At 39.9% G+C, this 20620-nt stretch overlaps 1 protein-coding gene across 2 annotated transcripts in view; it reads left to right on the top strand.

Moving 5' to 3' along the window:
* ARFGEF2 (ADP-ribosylation factor guanine nucleotide-exchange factor 2 (brefeldin A-inhibited)) overlaps positions 1 to 20620 on the top strand; it is an 84631-nt gene that overhangs the window by 54247 nt on the left and 9764 nt on the right. For both annotated transcript variants that reach the window (XM_005871457.2, XM_014543906.1), the window contains exons 24-35: positions 311 to 351; positions 450 to 619; positions 4124 to 4275; positions 6428 to 6600; positions 8543 to 8703; positions 9896 to 10026; positions 10174 to 10303; positions 12448 to 12583; positions 13645 to 13783; positions 13889 to 13943; positions 16092 to 16206; positions 19133 to 19263. In XM_005871457.2, coding sequence (XP_005871519.1) covers positions 311 to 351; positions 450 to 619; positions 4124 to 4275; positions 6428 to 6600; positions 8543 to 8703; positions 9896 to 10026; positions 10174 to 10303; positions 12448 to 12583; positions 13645 to 13783; positions 13889 to 13943; positions 16092 to 16206; positions 19133 to 19263 — 1534 coding nt within the window. The remainder of the gene's footprint in view (positions 1 to 310; positions 352 to 449; positions 620 to 4123; positions 4276 to 6427; positions 6601 to 8542; positions 8704 to 9895; positions 10027 to 10173; positions 10304 to 12447; positions 12584 to 13644; positions 13784 to 13888; positions 13944 to 16091; positions 16207 to 19132; positions 19264 to 20620) is intronic.

Here is a 20620-nt window from a genome sequence, read left to right as displayed (position 1 = left end):
ACTGGGAATGTGCCCTCAACCAAAGTACATGCCCTTGACCAGAATTGAACCTGGGACCCTTCAGTCCCCAGGCCGACGCTCTATCCACTGAGCCAAACCGGTCAGGGCCCCCCCTCCTTTTGATGTGTCACTTTCTCTGTCAATGTAGGTATTTCTGTTCTCAAGGCAATTCATTGACCAGCATTTATTTTAAAGTGGAGATACCAGACCTGAAATGTTTCCTTTCTCCCTTTTCTAAGATTGTTTAAGATTGAAACTTAGGCTTCCAAATCTAATTTTTATTTTATTATGTCTGGAATTACCTTCCTAGAATTTTTACTGGATCTACTAGACTGGATGGAAATGCAATAGGTATGTATGTGACTCCTCTGTGACAACTACAGACGCCTCATATTGTGACTGACCATTACTAACGAGGCCTTGCATGTGTTGTTGCGTCTGGCCTGTAGTTGATTTTGTCCGTTGGCTATGTGCCGTGTCCATGGACGAGTTGGCTTCCCCCCATCATCCCCGCATGTTCAGCTTACAGAAGATTGTGGAGATATCGTACTACAACATGAATCGGATCCGACTGCAGTGGTCCCGAATATGGCATGTGATTGGAGATCACTTCAACAAGGTAACTCTTCAAATTTCAAAACTATTCCATCGATGTCCAAAACAAGCAGGCAATTAAATTTTAAAAAGAAGTGAAGTGATGAGAGTTTAGGTGCCTATCATTCATTTTCCTTGTGGAGTCCAAGACAGCTCAGTAGGACCAATAGCATACTTACATATTGATAGAACTCATAGAGAATAAATTAAGAATTCAGGCTGTGCAAAACCTTCTATATCCCATAACCAGGACATAGGCTAACATCACAAAGAGCATTATAGTCACTCAACAAACATATTGGTATTTGAAAGCATTATGAAATCCTAAAGTGCTTTCTGAAAAGTTTATGTTCCATATAGTTTCTCTATTAAATGTCACTTCCATTCTATTCTAACTTCCATTGCCACCACTTTTCTGAAACCTTTGTTGAGTAAACTCTAACACTTTTTTTTAATTAGAACTAAGCAAGAGCTTTCTGTGCTCTGAAACTGACAACTACTGAGAGAAAGCCAGATTAAACTTTCTCTCCACCAGAGGTTTCATTATATACAGGTAGACACATGCACACCTATATTGACCAAAGAAAAAGAAATCAGAAGAATATGTATGTATTATATGTGTATATATGTATTTGTGATGCTATTTGCTTCATAAGGGAAAAGTAACAGCTTAATAACACTGTTCCCTACCAAAACACACTTCACAATTTACAAAAAATTTCTCAGGCCTGGAGATATAATAATACAGAGTTATAATACAGATGCTTAAAAATAGTAAAAAAAAACAATTTACCCCAAAGAGAGTCACTCTTTACACTGAATAGAAGAAAAATCGTAAAAAGAAGTTGTCTGTCATTGAATATAGAAGAAGCAGTAGAGTGCCAATAAATAATTTGTAGCACCTGCGAATTTCTGTGGTGCTCCTCCCCACCCCCAGGGACCAATTTGAGGCTAGGAATGGGATGCCACTAATTGTGTAGACTAAGGAAGAGTTGGATACTGTTGGCTCTCACGGGCAGCTGCTAGCCTGCTCCAGGGCCCTACAGAAATAAGGCATTGTCAGGTGTAGTCTGGCTTCTAACTTGGTACATCAACTAATCAAAGTTTTTGTTTACTTTGTGTCCTTATTAGCTCCAAGTAGGGTACCTCACAACATCTGTTTGACAAACTACCTGAGTGCCTTATACCAGGCAATGGACAGATGAGGTCCCTGCCCTCAGGGAGTTCACCCACATTTAATGATAAAATAATCGATGGTAAAGGGTCAGGTGACACAGTATGTCAGTCCTCTCTGGATGTGACCTTTCATCTGAACCCTCAGTGAGGAAACAGCCACAAGAGTCTGAAGATGACCCAGAGCAACTGTTTGCTGAATGAATAGTGACACTCATTCATCTAAAGTCAACTCATTTAGCAACCATCTTTCCCACTGTTCGGGTAAATAAACTTTTAGTGGACCAGTTGACATGATTGATATGAACTTGCTGGAAGTCTAGGTTTCATGTTCAGTGGAACTTCTTTTGGTGGGGAGCATCGATTTTACAAGTCCCTTTGCAACCTGCAATTCTATTGTCAAGACTCTACATGCCAGTTCTCAGTTATCACTGGGTCACTTCTGGGCAAGCTTGGGACGTGGGCTGGCAGATAGTACTTAGACATTTCATGGTTGTCAACTTCATTCCATCTAATCGGTGCCATTAAGCACAAAGTTTGGAAAATTCAGTTGCTCGCCCTGGGGCTTTTTATTCTTTCCACCACCTCAGAAAGATGTCTGCTTCCCTTGGGAACTGGAGCACATGAGAATCTCAAGGCTTGAAGAAATGGATGGCTAAGTACAGCTGTAACTTAGCTCTGGGGATTCTAGCAGAGCCATTGGAACAATCACATGTTTCTTTTCTTCTAAACTAGGGCACGTGTGTGTCTTAGGGTATGCGAAGCTGTACAATAAGCCTGCTGTGTATTTCTGAAACAGGAATTCCTGGATTTTTAGGATGGGGATATATTTTTTATTAGTCTCTAATTACATAAACATTACATGAACATCTTAAAAAAAATTATATCTAAAAACAGCTTTGACCATCACCACCCCCAACAGGACCCCCCTCCCCCAAACTAATTGTTCTGATCAGTTTGGTACATATCTTTCCAGACATTTTTCTATACACATGCATATGTAGGTACTCATAGAAATATAGATAATATTGTCTTGATTTGTTTTGCTTTTTTAAAAAACATAAATAGTATTACACATATTTTGTAATTTGCTTCTTAATTATGCTAGAATATATGAGTTTATTCTTTTTTAATTGTAGTAAAACATACATAACAGAATTTTCCATTTTAACCATTTATAAATGTAGAGTTCAGAAGTGTTAAGTACATTCATTGTGGTGATCTCCAGCATTCTTTCCATCTTGCAGAACTGAAACTCTGTACCCATTAAGCAACGACCCCCATTCCTTCCTCTCCCCAGTCCTTGGAAACCACTTTTTACTTTCTGTCTGTGAATTTGATGACCTTGGGTACTCATATAAATGGAATCGTGCAGTATTTGTTCTTTTGTGTCTCACTTATTTCACTTGGTATAACGTCCTCAGGGTTCATCCATGTTGTAGCCTTTGACAGAATTTCCTTCTTTTTATGAGGCTGGATTTATTCTTTCTTTTTAATTGCCAAACATTATTCCATCTGAACATATCATCATGTAGTCATTTTCCTATTGATCTTTTTTTTTTTTCTAAATGATGATGACTTTTGTTAAAATTCAAACATTTCCAGTCAGCCTCGTGTCAGTGAAGTTTCTCGCCTGGAGCAGACTCCTGCATGTGGTTTAGATCCTTTGTCAGGGATTCTGGTGAGAAATATTCCCTTGCTCTGCTGTTAGGGTTTCTTCTTGAGGGAGAAGTCTAAGAAGTACCAACCAAAAATATACCCATAACTTCAGTCCCTAAAAGTAGGTAAGCCACAGACAAGTCCAATGTTAAGGGAATTGAAAAGCCTCACTATTTCTACTGAATTTTTTGAGGCTGATGATACACATGTATAATCTTTTGCTTTAGGCGGCAAACATGGGCAGTATGAAAAGGCTTTACAGAGACTTCCAAGTCTTTTGACCTGTCATGTGTATTTGTATAAAGTTAAATAGCACATGGAGAATTACTTAATGGATATAATTTCAATTTTGCAAGTTGAAGAGAATTCTGGTAGTACAGCAATGTGAATGTCTTTACTAAACTGTGCACTTAAAAATGGTTAAGATGATATATTTTGTGTTATGTGTATTTTGCCACAATTTTTAACAAATTAGCACATTTTGAAAGAACTTCTAACTAAATATGCATTACTTTCACCATTAAACTTAAATAAAATTATACAGGTCATAGCCATAAAATAACCATTTTTTTCCTCCTTCGGTGTGTTTTCCCAGAGCATTTATTTTAAAGGTAGGATGTCCATTTTTGAGGTTCAGAACCCCACATCCACAGTTGTTTCACTGTGCCTATTTCACCTTACATCCTGTTCTGCTCAGGTTGGCTGTAACCCTAATGAAGATGTGGCTATCTTTGCTGTTGACTCATTAAGGCAACTTTCCATGAAGTTTCTTGAGAAGGGAGAATTAGCCAACTTCCGTTTCCAGAAAGATTTTTTGAGACCCTTTGAGCATATCATGAAGAAAAACAGGTATGTGCATTGTTCTGAAAGAGCTTTGGTCAAATTCCCCATTGGACCCAGCCAGTGAGGCTCATTGGTTGAGCATCAACCCATTAACCAAGAGGTTCCCCCGGTTCGATTCCCATCAGGGCACATGCCCAGATTATAGACTCAATATCCCTCATCCTTCCTCTCTCTAAAAAAAGAAAAACATATTTTTTAAAAATTTCCCCATTGGGCCCCTAAAAGGACCCCCTACCACTAACCACACAATTAATTTTTTCTTCCTTGATGGTGGAAGCAAATAAAATGAACAGACTCTGATTCGCATCTATTGTCTCTAAGTAAATCACACTGCGATCTGTGTGTAACATTCCCCAAAGGACACATTACACCACTGCAAATAGTAGAAATAGGTGACCCGTCTTTTTGAGGCTGATGGGGGCGAGAGGGGGAGAGGCAGAGAAAGAGTCACTGCTGAAGCAGCCTCAAGCAAGGTCAAGGATTATGTGACTCAGCATATGTGCCCCAGGGAAGTGATAAAAAGGTCAGGGCAGCTACTAGCCCTTTGAAGCAGTCACCCTTTTCATTCATTCACTTGGCTGTGTAAGAGGCCTGCCATCTCCTAGGTACCATTCTAAGTGCCAAGCATACAGCAATAAAGCAAACAGCCAGCCCTAACCGGTTTGGCTCAGTGGATAGAGCCGGCCTGCGGGCTGAAGGGTCCTCGGTTCGATTCCGGTCAAGGGCATGTACCTTGGTTACGGGCACATCCCCAGTAGAGGGTGTGCAGGAGGCAGCTGATCGATGTTTCTAACTCTCTATCCCTCTCCCTTCCTCTCTGTAAAAAATCAATAAAAAATATATTTTTTTAAAAACAGTCAAAAATTTATATTTTCATTTGGCCCTAATTCGATAATCATTGCAGCTAGGTGATAGGTATACAGTATTCATTACTCTGCTCTCTACTTACATATATGTTTGAAGTTTTTCATAATAAAATTAAAAAACAAGTCCTTGTTTATATTCCAGTGGGCTAGATAAGTAAATGTTCAGTAAATCATTGGTAATTACTCTAAAGAACTTTAGGGGATAGGGGTAGAAACACTCTTTATACAGGGCAGTCACAGCCCAGTTGTTGTCAAGGACTCAGGTTCTTTCCATTTCTTTGTTTGGCCATCCACAAGGTCAGTTTCATCCTTGAGCCTGTTGTTTGTGATTGCTGGACTGAGGCTCTAGCTCCAGCCATCATGCTGCGTTCAGAATGAAAATAAGAGAAAAGGGGGCAGAGCCTGCCATGTATTCCTTTTAAGACAAAAGCTAAACCTTCCCAGAAACCTCTCCTCCCTAATGCCGTACATTTTCTCTGACATCTAATTAGAGCAGATCATGGAGCTCCCCAGCTGCAGGGGAGACTGGGAAATCGAAGACCTGGCACATGCTACAAGATTGCCATTTATCTTATACCGTTTATGGTCCATTTCCTGATGTTGGGCATGTTGCTGCCTGCAGTGAGAGTTCTGTTGTAAGGAGGTGGGAGGGTAGCTTCTGGGTAGGCAACTAACTGTCTGCCACAGTGATTACTTACCATTTTTTCTTTTTGTTGTCTGTAATTTTTTTTTATATTTGTGTAAGAGTTTATTTGAGGCAAACTGCCGACATATGCTGGGGAGCAAGATCTCAAAGCTCCAGAGAATAATAGTTTTGCGGCTTTTTTTATGGATGTGATATTAAAAAGGAAACATAAGGACAATTACATGGAGATGGGGAAAAACAAGGCAGTGATTGGATTACAAGATAGTTAACAAGATTATGTGGTCTCTTATTTCAAAGGTGTGTTAACCTAGATGCACAGAAACAACAGACAGGTCTGCCTGGGGCATGACTACTCACTGTGACCTGCCCAATTAGGAATTTATGATCAATCATCCTGTGAGGTTCCTTTCCATAGAATCTCTTTTTTTTATTCACAGTTCCCCCTTTTGGTCATAAATCAATCCAAAGGATACATTCATGACCAAGCTTTGGTCAAATATTGTCTCTAATTTTTTTTTAAGTAAATGTAGATTACTGCGTGGTTTAAAAAAATGTGTTCAGTACTGCTTCTACATGATAAGCTGTGTTTATATGTCTTCCCACTATCCAAAGTACAGATGACATGGCTGCCCCATTTCTTCCTCAGGTCTCCGACCATCCGGGACATGGTGATCCGCTGCATTGCCCAGATGGTAAACTCCCAGGCGGCCAACATCCGCTCGGGCTGGAAGAACATCTTTGCCGTGTTCCACCAGGCAGCCTCGGATCACGACGGGAACATCGTGGAGCTGGCCTTCCAGAGCACAGGCCACATTGTCAGTAGGTGTCTCTGTTCCCTCCTAACATCCACCCACAAGTCTGGAAGAGGGACCACTTATTTCCTGTCTCTTTTACTCCCAAAAAAGGGCTTCCTTGGTTTAGCTGTACTGTGATATAATGATGTGCCACATTCTTGACACGTGCACAGCATCCCTGTGAAGGAAATACTGTCAACTCTCATTATTCGCAGCGTCCATGTTGGTGAATTCACCTGCTTGCTGAAATTTATACGTAACCCCCACGAATACTCCTGGCACTTTTGTTGCCATTTGTGGACGTGCACATGCACAGAACAGCGAAATACTTGAGTCGCCCAAGGTACACATTCCCAGCTGGGTTAGAAGGTCATGCTCTGCCTTCTTGTTTCACGTTTTTTGCATTTTTGTCTTATTATTGGTGACTTTGCCATTTAAAATGGCTCTGCACATAGTGCTAAAGTGCTGTCCTGTGTCCGTAAGCACAGGAAGGCTGTGATGTGCCTTATGGAGAAAATACATGTTTTACATAAACTTCATTCAGGCATGAGTTACAGTGCTTTGTTGGCTGTGAGTTCATTGTTAATGAGCCAACAGTATATATTAAATAAGGTGTCTTTAAGCAGATGCACATAAAGCAAGGTTATGTAGTGATCAGTTGATGAAAATGTGATGGCCCGAGGCTCGTAGGAACCTAACCCCAAATTTCCCCTAGAAGTGATAGTTCAGAAATTGCTAATTCAGTGTTCACAGCTACTCTAGAGAGCCCAACTACCATGATTAATGAGAAGTGACTACACCATTGTTTTCCCCATTTTACTGAAGAGAAAACCGAGGCATCAAAAAATAAAGTAGAACAACTTGCCCAAGGTCACGCAGCTAGGAAGTGGTGGAGTAGGATTCACACCAGGCAGTCCAGCACTATGTCCCTCTACCCTAGACTGACCAGAAGTTCCTGTCCTGCCTGTGATCATGTAACAAGATGTTTACTGGTCTTGGTCTTCGTGGAAATTGTAAAGCATTGGGTCACCTTTCATCTTTTTTCATTTTTTTAACTTTTTGTAAACTTCTTGCTACGCATATATTTCTCCTAGATCATGTGATATTTGTAGGGTTTTGAAAACTTCAGGTTTCTAAATTTCCTTTAACCTTTAGCTCATTGACATTTATCTTTACAGGATTCCATTCAGCAAGGTAGCACAAGGTGTGGTCTTAGGAAGGAAACAACCAGAGAATTAAGGGATGAGGTCAGGATCACAGACTAGGCCAGAGCCTTGCTCAGGGCTCAGCTTTTGGCAGACAAACCACTATGGGCAACGGCACAACACAGATCAGTGTTTACGTCTTACGTAGTTCCTCAAGCTCCATTCTAAGCAGCCTCAGTTAAATGGACACCTTGGCATCCTGCTGCAGCTTGGCTTTCTCATGGCTCACCCTCTCTCACTTCCTTAGGAACACTTCTCAGGACCTATTCGGAGAGGTCTCCCCTGACCACCAACCTAAACAGCCCCTCTTACCTTCTGCCCCTTATCTAGAACTCACCCCACCTGAGATTATCTTATATATGTATTGACTTAGGTGATTGTTGTCTGTCTTGCCCATTGGAGCACGAGCACCATGAGGCAGCAAGTTTGATTCATCATCTCTTTGTCTCCAGGGCCCATAACCATGCTTTGCACATAGTTGACACTCAAATGTTTGTTGAATGAATGATTATTTGGGTCTTTACGTCATTGTTTGAGCTCAGGAACCAGTTTAGCCCAAATTGTACCCAGTGCACTTATTCCTGAATAATTGACTAAGAAGCACTGTCTTACAGAAATACATCCTTTTCTTAGATTTTCACAGAAGAACTCCTCTCTGGGGTGTGTGTGTGTGTGTGTGTGTGTGTGTGTGTGTGTGTGTGTGTCTAATCCCCATTTCTAAATCCTGGTCTTATTTTTTTTTATGTGCCTTTGTCTCCTCAGCAACTATTTTCCAGCACCATTTCCCTGCAGCCATCGACTCCTTTCAGGATGCTGTGAAGTGCTTGTCGGAGTTTGCCTGCAATGCCGCTTTCCCTGACACCAGCATGGAAGCCATCCGGCTCATCCGTTTCTGTGCCAAATACGTCTCCGAGAGGCCTCGGGTACATTTCTCCTTTCCTCGCTCATATGGGCGATGAGGGGAAGGAGTTGTGGGGCCAAAACCCCACTCCTGGCAAAGAGCTTTCCATTGTAGGGGTTATACCTTTTCTGTATTTCGTATTTATGAAATTATTTTATTCAACTGAACTTTTATTTGGTATCCTACAAATTATTTTGTAGACAATAATAGTATTTTAGCTTTGAATTTTTGCAAAGTTGAACAAGCGAGGCCTTTCTATTTGAAGGAAAATAAACCTCCCTTTTAGGAAATGACATTATGCCATTGTGACATGGCTGGGAAGTCACATTGAAAAATCACCTGGAAACATTTTGGGTTTTTCTATCATGTCTCACCTATCTAAGGAGGCCTGCTTGGTTTAAATGACAATCTCAAAACACTGAAATTGGGTGGAAACAAACATAAACTATGGTGGCTAGATCTCTTGTCAAGCATTCTTTGCAGAACTGTAAGCCCCTGAGAGGACATGCTTGGTCCCCCACAACAGCTCATTAAGATGATGATGATCATGAGAGCCACTGTCGGCTGAGCACTTACTACATGTCAGGCACCATTCTAGGCACCGTGCGTTGATTTATGTAATCTTCAAAGCAGACCAATGAGGTGGGTAGTTATATCCCCATTGTTCAGGGGAGTTAACTGAAGCACAGAGAGAAATTGCCTAATGTTAGATAACCAGAGTTGATAAAGAAATTTCTTTACAACAAACAATGCCACTTTAAGAGTGGTTACAGAGCAGAGGGCTGGAAATCCTAGAGATAGGGCTTCACATCCAGGCTATGGAAAGACTGCTAGCTCTTAACTGCATGACCTTGGGCAGTTTACTTAAACTCTTAAGTGCCTCAGTTGATTCATCTATAAAATGGGACCATTATTTTTTCCCTGCCTCTCAGAATCATTGTGAGAATTATTAAACCATGTAGAGCACTTTCACAGTCCCTGGCCCATAACAAGCATTCAGTAATAGTAGCTGCTGCTGCTATTACTTTAAGTAGTACTTTAAGTACTGTATTAACATTCCAGAAAGACCTAAGACCTAAGATTTTGCAGCATCCCTTGCTGAATGGATACTTTCAGGAGAGAACATGTGTGAGGCCTTCCCCCCTGTGTAGTTCCCTTTCACTTCCTTCCTTTTGCTTGCATAGTCTATATCTGAGAGGTGACTTTCATTGTAGGTGCTACAAGAATACACAAGCGATGACATGAATGTGGCTCCTGGTGACAGAGTCTGGGTCCGAGGCTGGTTCCCCATTCTGTTTGAGCTCTCCTGCATCATCAATAGGTGCAAGCTAGATGTGCGGACAAGGTAACTGTGTCCCAGGGTGGTGCCCCTCCCATCACTGAATAAGCCTCAGTCACCTGCTCACCTGATCCCATGCTCTCCCACTCTCTTCTCTGCTGTTCTCTCCCCCCACCCCCTTCCCTCTTCTGCTCCTGGCTTTGTTTCCTGCAGAGGACTCACGGTCATGTTCGAGATCATGAAGAGCTATGGCCACACCTTTGAAAAGCACTGGTGGCAGGACCTGTTCAGAATTGTGTTCAGGATTTTTGATAATATGAAACTCCCGGAGCAGCAGTCGGAGGTAGGTGATGACTACAGCACAGCCGGGATGGGATGGGAGACAAGCCTCTCTGGCCTTTGTCTGCCTCTGGGGGTTGTGTCCTCATCTACATGGAAGTCTTAAATACTGAGATGTGTTTTAAAAATGGGAACACCCTTCCTGGCACTTTCTACCAATATCAACTAATAGAAGAAGCCCTCCCTGTCTGAGGACGAGTGAGAGGAAATTAATCACCACGCTCTGCCTTTTTGGCCCTGAGGCATCGTACCTGCCAATCAGCAGGGCACCTGACTGGTTCACTTAACTTCTGAACAATCAGTAAAAAGTGGAGTGACTCTGTCCCTTCAAAAACACACTTAAAAGGGTTTTTAATATGAACTTGCAGTCAGATGATGTCAGCAAATATTAGGCCTTTTTTAAAAAGATGTGAGATGTTTCTAGTTGTCTTTGTTATTTCTCCCCTTGAGGTAAAGGGCTGAGGAGAAGGCATTCTAGCTCAAGATTTTAAGATGGGAGAGTAACTTTTTTTACCTTCTTTTAGGAACAGCATTCCCTCCCTCCCCCTGATATAAAAGGAACATATACTTAATATGGAATATTAGGAATATAAAAAACATAATTTAAAATCATTCCAAAATTAGAGTTAATGTTTTGGCAAGTTTTCCTCTGTCTTTTATATAGATTAAATAAGGTTGTTGAATGGACCTGGTTATAGTATAGATACAGTTTTCTAATCTTATATTAAAGTAATTAAAATTTTTCTTCATTATAAAACAAATTGGAAAACAGAAAAAATTTAAGCACCCACAGTTTAAAACTTCCACAGGTTACCACTATTAACCCCTTCAGATATGCCGTGTGTGTTGTGTGTGTGTATTATACACTTTTCTTTTTTTAGCAAAAATGGAATCCCATCATATACTGGGAACTGCTTTTTTAACTTAATGTGTGTTTTTCTACAACTGCAACTTGTCCTCCACAATGTTTTTAAGGACTGCAAAACATTCCTATCTGTGGATGTTCCATAGTCCACGGAAAATTGTTTCCAATTTTCCTTTAGACAGCAATGAAATGAACATTTTGCAGCTACAGTTTGCTTTTAGGAGAAGTGATCTGACTGCCAGGTTTGGGGCTTGCACATCACTGAGGCTTTTGATACTTCTAGTTGACCTCCAGATACACTTACAGCTCTTCACACTTTTGCCAGCAATGTATGTGAGTTACTGCTTCCCCATACCCACTCCAGCTCTTTGTAATTTATTTAATCATTAATTTGATAGGCCAGAGATGTGAGAGTGACACATCTACTGGTTGCCTCCTGCACGCACCCTGACCAGGGCCAGAGATCAAACCCACAACAGAGGTATGTGCCCTTGACTGGGAATCAAACTTGGTACCCTTCGGTCCATAGGCCAACGCTCTTAACCACTGAGCAAAACCAGTCAGGGCTAGATATTTCTTCAACATAGTTTTTTTGGATATATATCTAGAAGTAGAATTTATTGGATCATATATATATATTTTTTAGGAGCCTCCATACTGTTTTTCATAGTGGCTATACCAATTTACAGTCCACCAACAGTACACAAGTGTTCTCTCTTCTCCACATCCTCTCCAGCATTTATCTCTTGTATTTTTGATGAATGCCATTCTAACAGCTGTGAGGAGACATCTCATTGTGGTTTTGATTTTCATTTCCCTAATGTTTAGTGATGTTGACTACCTTGCCCTGTGGCTGTTGGCCATTTTTATATCTTCTTTGAAAGATGCCTATTTACTCATTTTTAATATTTAAATTTTTGATGTATGGTATATTTATCATACTCTTATATTCATTTTTTCCAAATCATTAAAAATTTTTGTAAGTAATACTTTGAATGACTGTTTAATGTCCTGTCACATGGATGTACTCAATTTAATCGCACATTGCTGGACATGAGTTTGTATCTGTTTACAGTGTATAAATACCAGTGTGATAAACATAAACCTCACCCACAAATCTTTGATTATTTCTTTTGGGTTCATTCCTAGAAGTGTTCTTGCACCAATGGATGTGAACTGATAGGACTGTTGATACACTATGCTAGATTGCTTTCTAGAATAGTTTGTCAATGATGTCTGGGACAGAGAGGTCTTTAAATATTATCTTTTTACTGTTTTTCCAGAAATCTGAGTGGATGACAACAACTTGTAATCATGCACTTTATGCTATTTGTGACGTATTTACCCAGTTTTATGAAGCTTTGAATGAAGTTCTTCTTTCTGATATATTTGCACAGTTGCAGTGGTGTGTAAAACAAGGTATTCTATGTCTCTAGGCATCATTTATCTTGACATAGTCCTTCATGAGAGACTAATTTTTTCCACATATAAAAGCATGGCTATAATGCCAAAGAGTACACTGTATCATTTCATTCAAGGGTGGGGAACCTTTTTTCTGCCAAGGGCCATTTTGATATTTATAACATCATTCACAGGCCATACAAAATTATCAGCTTAAAAATTAGCTGCTATATTTGGTCAAACATTTAATAACTCACCCTAATGCCTTGGCAGGGCCTGACCAAGATTTTCCCAGCCTTAGGCGGCCCTCGAGCTGGATGTTCCCCACCCCTAATTTCATTGGTGAAAATGTATTTTTAAAATTTTAATTAGAACATAAAAACAATCTCTCAACCAAGTCAGTTTATATTTCTTTAAGATGGGATGTATTTTTATATTTTAAAAGATGTACCTTTTTGTAAGTTACACTATTCTTTTCTATTTTTGTCTATGTTTAAAATTTTCTATAATAAAATGTTTTTTAAATGTACTGTGGGAATCAAGAGCAATAGCTTCATCGATGGACATTTTTTGTTTTAATACTTTGGTGTTTATTTTAGTGTGTATTAGGAAAAATGCCCACATAGCACATTAGATCTGGATGCATTAGATAGTTTTGGCTTCGTAAGATGAGGCTTAATTTAAGCTTTTCAAAAAGTGACTCAGTTTTAAAATAAATGATAAAGCAGTTGATACTGATATGGCAAAAATTGGAAAAATAGAATTTGAATGACTACATTTTTAAAAACACTGTTCTGATATTTTCCATCTTCTCTTACCATTTCTCATACAAGAAGCCAGTTAATTAGGTAGCAAAATGTTGGCCTTCTTCCGATTCCTAGCAGTAAAGCTATGAGAAATAATTTCTCCCCCACTTGAACTATAAAAATGTTAATACTATCTGTAGCAATGCTGCATTAATTAAAAGCCTATAAACCCACCAGTGGCATAGTCTCCACTTCACAACATGAAGCATCAGCAATCTGTTTGGAATCAAAGAGCAGTTGAAGTTTAATGATAGATATTATTTTATTTTACAGATAATGAGCAATTGGCTCGATCAGGTACAAATTGCTTAGAAAACTTAGTAATATCCAATGGAGAGAAATTCAGTCCTGATGTCTGGGATAAAACGTGCAGTTGTATGATGGATATTTTCAAAACAACCATCCCACATGTGTAAGTGTTAGTGTGATTATCGTTATTTGTTTGTGTGTGCAGTGGAGTCTTAGAGCTCTGCGTTGCCTTTCAAGTGATCATTTTCCTTCTCTGCATTTTCTCAAGTTTGCTGACGTGGAGGCCTGTGGGAATGGAGGAAGACTCATCAGAAAAACATTTGGTAAGATTTCTTTTTGGTTCTCTTTTCTCATTTTATAGTAAAAGATTTAGCAGCCCAAAGAGTTAATGCTTTCCTGATGGGAAGTGAGTTAAAATCGTTATAAGATCTAAAAACGATATATGTTCATTAACACGGTTTTTCAAAAGTGTAGAAAAATATTACGAAAATAAGTCATCTCACTCAATAAAAACACAAAACATTTCTAGTTTTTTCTTTATGTGACTGTACTCACGTAACCCACATATTTGAAATTTGGCTTACTTGGCACATAATGTATTAACATCGTGAGCATTTTCCCATATTTTAAATATTCTCTGAGAATAGCCTTTTCAGTAGCTGCACGTTATTATAATTTATTTAATGAATTCTCCCTTGTTGGACAGGTCAGTTCCCATAGTTCACTGTTATAAATACTTTGGTGTAATTATCTTTGTTTATAATCCTCCTAAGTAGAGAGTGCTTTTTCTCTCCACCAATGAAGTAGTAGTTTTTAGGGGTTTTTTTTGTTTATTTGTTTTCAGAATAAATTAATCATTTGTATAGAAAAGAATGTTCAGTATATGCCATACTTTCATACCTGGCTTTCCAACTAAGCAAGGATTAACTAGAGCAGTGATGGCGAACCTATGACACACGTGTCAGAGGTGACACGCGAACTCATTTTTTTGGTCGATTTTTCTTTGTTAAATGGCAGTTAAATATATAAAAAAAATATCAAAAATATAAGTCTTGCCCTGGCCGGTTTGGCTCAGTGGATAGAGCGTCAGCCTGTGGACTGAAGGGTCCCGGGTTCGATTCCAGCCAAGGGCATGTGCCTTGGTTGCGGGCACATCCCCGGTAGCGGGTGTGCAGGAGGCAGCTGATCCATGTTTCTCTACCATCAATGTTTCTAGCTATCTATCCCTCTCCCTTCCTCTCTGTAAAAAATCAATAAAATATATATTTAAAAAAATATATATATATAAGTCTTTGTTTTACTATGGTTGCAAATACCAAAAAATTTCTATATGTGACACGGCACCAGAGTTAAGTTAGGGTTTTTCAAAATGCTGACACACCGAGCTCAAAAGGTTCGCCATCGCTGAACTAGAGTATCAGCTGCAGCGTGTTGACACTTACTAAACGTTAACAATACGTTCGCTGTATAACGGAAGTTATACACAGACTACCAAGTAGTAGTTGTTTTTTGTGTGCAGCAACATAAAGTCCTAATTCAAGTCCCACTTTAAAATACTTTGGTTTACAAGTATTTTACAAGTGTTTGTAATTTATTTTAAATGTGTTTTTATATTGATTTCAGAGAGGAAAGAAGGGGAGAGAGATAGAAACATCAATGATGAGAATCATCAATCAGCTGCCTCCTGGACCACGCATGCACGCACACACACACAAACACACACACACACAATCGAGCCCGCAACCCGGGCATGTTCCCTGACCAAAAACCGAACCATGACCTCCTGATTCATGGGTCAACACTCAGCCACACCGGCCGGGCAGTGTTTGTAATATTAATGTCTATTCCCAAATAACAAAAAGGGCATTAGATTTCAAAAGGCATTTTGGGATATAGCAACTTAACAATGAAGCCCATTATTTAAACTTTCTGGTGGGTTTTTTTCATTTTATAACTTTACTTTTTTATTTTTTCAATTATGGTTGACATATTCAATATTATATTAGTTTTGGGTATATAGCATAGTTGTTAGACATTTATATAACTTACAAAGTAATCCCCCCAATAAATCTAGTATCCCAATGACACCATACATAGCTATTAAACTCTGTCTTCTGTAGTCAATTTAAAAAGGAAAAAAGGCGAGCTATTGCACTAGTTTATTTTTTAATTTGATCTCATTAAAATTTGGTCATGCTCATTGTTAAATCATATGTCGAGAAATGCCCTCTAAATTGGAATGAGAAAATATGAAGGTTTAATGGAGGGAAGAAATCATTGAAATTCGTAATCTCTCCTGTGCAGCCTCTGAGAAGTGTCACTTTAAGCATGCAATGTAATTGTACTTCAAGCTGAGCAAGACACTTATATTTAAGTTGGGCCCCAGTGTTAAAACAGGCACCGCTCTGCCCAGGTGCTGAATTACAGATGAAGAGAAGTGACCGTTGTATTTCTCTCTGGTTTACTTTTAGGATGTGGATCTGGACCGCCAGTCTCTAAGCAGCATAGACAAAAATGCCTCTGAGAGAGGCCAGAGCCAGCTGTCTAACCCCACTGATGAGAGCTGGAAAGGTAGACCATACGCAAGTAAGGCCACTTTTTTATTTTTTATTTATTTTAAATAGGTAACACATTTACATGGTTCAGATACTCAGAAGACACAAAAGGGTAAACATGATAAGCCTTTCCACGCTGTGCCTCAGTCTGCCAGTTCCTTCCCGTCTGGCCGCCAGTACCACCAATTTCTTATGTGCCTTTCCAGAGACATTTGTTCATATGCAAGAAATGCATATCCATAACACACCAATATATATGTACACATAGACAGATAGTTACAGATATATAGATATACTACATATAGATACTGTGTATACATTTACATCAATTCTCTCCTCTTTATGCAAATTGTAGAATACTATGCATTATTTTATCACTTAATATATCTTAGAGCTTATTCAAAATCAGTACCTAAGCAGCTTTCACATTCTTCTACACGATTGTATATTATTTTAGTCTGTAGATGTTATTTGTGTAATTGGGTCCCTACTAAAAGACATTTGTATTATTCCCACTATTTTTATGTTACAGTCAATACTGCATGAATCACCTAGTGTGCATCATTTATGAATTTATCTGTTACCATATGACCCAAGTTTCTAGTCATTGGATTGCTGGGTTAACTGATAAGTGCTATTTGCCATTTTGGCAGATAAGTCCAGATTGCTGCCCATTAAGGTTATACCTGTTTACATGATCTCTGGTAACACCTAGGTGATATTTGGTATATTTGGAGTCATTTTAATTTGCAGCTTTTTAATAATGAGTGAGACAGCCATTTTTTAATGTGTTTAAGAAGCAGTTCTATTTTCTTTTCTATGAACTATCTGTTCATAATCTTTGCTCATTTTGTATTGATTGTTGCTCTTTTTTTTATTGGTTTGGAGGAGCTCTTTTTGTGCTGGAGATCCCTTTTCTGGATGTTAGCTTCAAATTACTTTTACCAATTTGTATCTTATGGTGTTGCTTCTGGTGTTTTTTGCTGTCTGTCATTTAAAAAAAAAAAATAGGTTTACCGGTTGCTATGAGCCAGGCACTGTACAGTGTGTTTCATGTGTGTGACCCCATGGAACCCTTATGCTAGCCCTCTGAGGTGGTAGTTTTACATTTGGGTGGCCTGGGACTCAAACCCATGGCATGACCTGCAATATGTAGTAGAGTTGTGATTCAGGCGCACTTTGGCTAACGGAGAAATCAGAACCGTTCTGATGTGAGTCTGCTCTTTTTAAAGTTATGTGCCCCATTGTTTTTCTTCCTAACATACTCACCCACTTCTCAACATGCCAGGCTGTAGGTGTTAGCATTGCCATTAACTTCTAAACAGCACCTCAGACAAAGCCATGTGTTCATTATCTTTTGAAGGCATAAAAACTAATCCCCCTTGAAATGCATTACCAAGGCCCCGTGCTGGAGACTGATGCACTGTTCCCACTAACCAGCACAGCATTTCCCCCATGTCCCTGAGAGCATGAGCACTGTTGCCTCATCAACTCCAGGTAAAGGGCTGGCTTGTGTATGGGGAGCAAGTGTAGAACCACTGTCAGTGCAGCAAAACATCTGTACCCTGAGAGACGCCCGGGACTCAAGACCCCGCCATCCCTCCAAGGAGCAGTGTTGGTTTCTCCCAGGCTCCCATCTCATCTCCCTTCTAGGCCTCAGCTCAGTGAGCAGAACAGCAGGAGAATCTCTTACTCTGCTTGTATTGTTTTCTTTCCTTGTTCTTATTTTTGGTCAATGATGCATAATTGAATTGGTGTAAGTTACAACATTGCAACTCTACTGTATTCTTTTTTAATTAAAATGAATTCTTCATGGAGATCTTTTTTTTTTTTTAATATATTTTATTGATTTTTTACAGAGAGGAAGGGAGAGAGATAGAGAGTTAGAAACATTGATGAGAGAGAAACATCGATCAGCTGCCTCCTGCACATCTCCTACTGGGGATGTGCCCGCAACCCAGGTACATGCCCTTGACCGGAATCGAACCTGGGACCCTTCAGTCCGCAGGCCGACGCTCTATCCACTGAGCCAAACCGGTTTCGGCATCATGGAGATCTTATATAATTTCATAGCCACTTTCAAAAACTTGAGGATGACCCATCCTCCTTATTTGCCGTCACTAAACACTTCATTTAGTGTTTTCCATATTCTGATTCTATAACAATAAGTTGAATAGAAATCTATACTTTTACTATAGTTAAGTCAATTAACACCTATGAAGTGCCTGACATAGGCTGCCCCTGAGCCCAGGAATTTAAAAGAAAAGATGGCTGCAACACTAGTCAGAGTCTAGTCAATAGGCAGAAACCCCACCAATAATATGGACAGGGAAAATTCAACATAAAGAATTATTAACTAGTCAAAGATGGATAACCACCAAAAGGGGTACACGACTCTTGAGGGACACAGAAGTAGGAAATGCAGAAAGGAATCCTGCCTCCAGGGCAATCCAGAACTAAGAACTTAAATGAGCCCCGCCCTTCAAGACCCAGATACAACCTCTTAGGAGCGTCTGGCCACCATAGGAACCTGTGGCCTCCTGTGTCTAGGGCACAGTCCTGAGCTGCTCTGTAGGAGTGGCCCACAAGGTGACTGGAGGATACTGGACTTTCATAGCTGACTCCTCTCCTTCTTCAGGTCTTGGTCTTTGGTCAAATACTACATTTTCAGAGAGGCCTTTCCTGACCACATTGCTTAAATTTGCAAACCAATCCTGACCCCATCTTTACCTTATCCCCACCCCTACATACATCTTCATCATTTGACATACTCTATCATACACTTAGATACCTTGTTTGTTGTCTGTTTCTTCCATGGGAGCAGGGATTTTTATCTTGCTTATTCATTGTTAGGCCACAGCATCAAGAACCGTCCTGGCACATAGTAGGAGCTCAGTGAATATTTATCCAATACTGGCTGAATTATTATTAGGGTTAATCTTTATCATCTAATATAGATCAGAAACTGTTTGCCAGCCTCCTCATCAAGTGCGTGGTCCAGTTGGAATTGATACAAGCCATTGACAACATCGTGTTCTACCCAGCAACGAGCAAAAAAGAAGATGCAGAGCACATGGTTGCTGCCCAGGTAATGAAAGCAAGCCTTGAGAAGGCCATCCTTGCCCCTGGGGAAGTTGTGCAGGTGCAGTGGTGTGCTGGAACCAGCTGGTACTGGCTCGCAAGAGCCCATCATGCTCGTCTTTTCCCAACCCCGTGTTCAACATCATATTGGCCCTAGCCGGTTTGGCTCAGTTGGTAGAGCATCGCCCTTTGGATTGAAGGGTCTTGGGTTCGATTCTGGTCAAGGGCACATGCCTGAGTTGTGAGCTCGATCCACGGTTGGAGGCGTGTAGGAGGCAGCCAATCAATGATTCTCTCTCATCACTGATGTTTCTATCTCTCTCTCCCTCTCCCTTCCTTTATGAAATCAATAATAATATATTTTTAAAAAATAATAATATTGGTAGCTTCAAATTGGCCAAGATGGAAGTATTTACACCACAGAAATCAGCAAACGCTAAACATCAGGGCTTCTTTTTATTTTTATTCCCCAGAGAGCCAATTTATCAACATACCATTGCTCAGATGCCATTCCCACCTTGAATGTTACTAATCACAGGACTACTTCTCATAATTGGTATATAATTTAACTGCAAATAACTGAGAGGGAAACATATGCGGATAATACCAGTTTTTCCTTGAGAAAGTTCATGTTTTGTTTTACATATACAATCTTCTGTGCACACCAGTATTCTTGGAAATAGAGACTTGAGTGTCCAAAACATGGACAGTAACCTTACACCATGGGTTTCAAACTTAGGTGCCTCAGGGGCTAGCAGATCCTGTGAGTGCTTGCTGCAGGCTGGGTGGGACTGACAGAGAGCTCTAGTCAGAGCCAAAGCCACACCCAGCTCCAGTGGTGCTGCTGTAGGGGAGGCCAGTCTTGATGGTCTTCCAGTTTTCAGGAGAAACCAGAATTAAGATAGTTTCAGATGGGAAATCACCTAATTAAGTACTATAATTACTGATGAACAAAACATCTGTGGGCCAAAGGCTGTATTTTTTAAGTGTACAATTTGGTGGTTTTAGTATATTCACAAAGTTGTACAAATACACCACAGTCTAATTCCAGAATATTTTTTGTCACTGCCAAAGGGAATGTCCTAACCATTAGCAGTCACTTTCCATTCCCTTCTGGTTCCAGCCCTTAGTAACCACTAATCAAATCTACTTCTGGATTTGCCTAATCTGGTTATTTCATATTAATGGAATCATATAATATGATGTGCGTTTTGGTGTCTGGCTTCTTTAACTTAGCATAATATTTTCTAGTTTCATTCATGTTGCAGCCGGTATCAGTACTTTATTATTATTAAACTAGTGGCTCAGTTCATGAAATTCATGCACGGGGGGGGGGGGTCCCCCCACCCCACCCTCCCCCCTCT

This window comes from Myotis brandtii, unplaced genomic scaffold (genome assembly GCF_000412655.1).
Source record: "Myotis brandtii unplaced genomic scaffold, ASM41265v1 scaffold342, whole genome shotgun sequence".
In the NCBI taxonomy this organism is placed as follows: Eukaryota; Metazoa; Chordata; class Mammalia; order Chiroptera; family Vespertilionidae; genus Myotis; species Myotis brandtii.
This window is presented reverse-complemented; position numbering and strand designations above follow the sequence as displayed.